We start from the raw sequence: 1,816 nt of genomic DNA on the forward strand, positions 1-1,816 counted from the left end.
CGATAAGTGCAGAATAATATTCTCAATCAGCTCCTAGTCCTCGTATATATTAGCTAGTATATATATACACGTAAGACCTAGGTACTATACTGTTCGCATGATTCATTATATATACTCTTTTCCATATACTTTAATACGCATGTAGTTTTGACTTTGGACCTCACTCTTGATAACTCGTAATTATATTCAACGACTGGCTCCGGCCAATTATACACACACATAGACTTTCTTAATTATTAGAACAAGTATATTCTAGGAAGCATGAACATTAGAGCATCAAATATGGGATGCAGAACCGGTACGTAACATCTCAACGTCATGTCAGCTTTCACTATTTTAGACCGTTATGGTATGCAAAATGGAGTGAAATTAAATTCGATCATCCAATAATATGGCTAACCAAAAACTGACTAGATCGAGTTGGTAAACAAACAACTGGCTCGATCATCCCACAAACTGGCTAAATTAACCAACTCTTTTTCAATGATGATAGGGGGGAAAAAAGACAGCCTAACGGTTGATATTGTTTTAAAAAAAAAAAACATTTCGAGCCAAACTTACGTGCTTGACAATAATGATTTTAAATCCAAATTAAAGCGTCTAATTAACATGGATCGATATACGTATACCTCACATGCAATATAAAATATGATACATGCTTAATTTGTTTTCGGTTATATCATCACGTACGTACATATGTTTAGATTTGTGCCAAGGGTACACAAAAAGATCGAGTACGGCGTAACTAATATGAGATGATATAATAAGGGGGGAATCAATAATGTTTCCACTTCATTTTATTATACTCTTTATTATTACATCATAATATAAAGCACACGTTTATTCATATACGAGTACTACTTAAATATAACGATCGAACAATATATCACCTATATATAGTTCACTAATAAGGAGATTGCCCGATGTAGTTTCCCGGAGGAGAATAGCTACAAATAACAAACCACCAACCATTATTCGTGCATTGAACCCGAGCACACCCAAGCTGATTGGAATTACGCCACACCACTTGAGTATAGTGCCCACACACTTTTCCACTGGCGCAAGTATTGGTTGGATGATTATAGTTAGCTTTCTCGGCTACCCATAAGTTCACGGCTGCGGTACCTGTGAAGTCACCACTGCCCTTGGCAATGTTCTCACCATAAGGTCCACCAGAATGGACAAGGTTACAGTCCCCCCTCCTTTGGTTAGCATAGTTTTGAGCGTATGCAGCCAAAGTGGGATTCCATGCCAGGGGTCCGACTCCCACTTGGGCGCGTGCTGCGTTGTGAGCATTCAAGTAATCTTGTGGGGAGTTTTGAGCATGAGTTGTGTCAAGGTTAATGGCTAGTGTTAAGAAACAAACAAGTGCAAATGAGAGCTTGAATGACCCCATAATAATAGTTACTTTGGTAAGTAATTAATTGTTGTTTAACGATCGACCGATGGAGAGACATGGAATCATAACGGGTATTTATAGGATGTTATTTGTATTGAAATGACGTTTATTGGAGTTGTGTCATGATGCGTAAGCTAAGCATACTAATCAACGATCGAGTACTTCGATCCCTTTGGCCAACTTGACGCCTTTTTTTCCAAATTTCAAAATTACCCTAGTTGGAATTAAATCGCAAATTTATGCTCCATTTCACATCCCCAATATACCCAATAAAAGTACACCAACTGATAGGTATTACGATTATTAAAGATGATAACATGTCATGCAAATATAAACTATATATTTGATTATTTGGCAAACATTTCATATTAGTTTACATATTTTTACTTAACATGAACAAATTAAAAAATTTATCAT

The 1,816-nt window shown here is 36.4% G+C and overlaps 1 protein-coding gene across 1 annotated transcript; it reads right to left on the reverse strand.

Moving 5' to 3' along the window:
- Positions 1–759: 759 nt before the first annotated feature.
- On the reverse strand, positions 760–1,435 carry LOC122591486 (pathogenesis-related leaf protein 4-like). Its single transcript, XM_043763750.1, has one exon. The coding sequence runs from the start codon at positions 1,394–1,396 to the stop codon at positions 905–907; it is 492 nt and encodes a 163-aa protein (XP_043619685.1). The 5' UTR covers positions 1,397–1,435; the 3' UTR covers positions 760–904.
- Positions 1,436–1,816: the final 381 nt, after the last annotated feature.

Source organism: Erigeron canadensis, chromosome 3, assembly GCF_010389155.1.
Source record: "Erigeron canadensis isolate Cc75 chromosome 3, C_canadensis_v1, whole genome shotgun sequence".
Taxonomy (NCBI): domain Eukaryota; kingdom Viridiplantae; phylum Streptophyta; class Magnoliopsida; order Asterales; family Asteraceae; genus Erigeron; species Erigeron canadensis.

What these genes read in the sequence shown, in the direction of transcription:
- LOC122591486 (XM_043763750.1), bottom strand. Translation starts at nt 1,396, where the DNA reads ATGGGGTCATTCAAGCTCTCATTTGCACTTGTTTGTTTCTTAACACTA.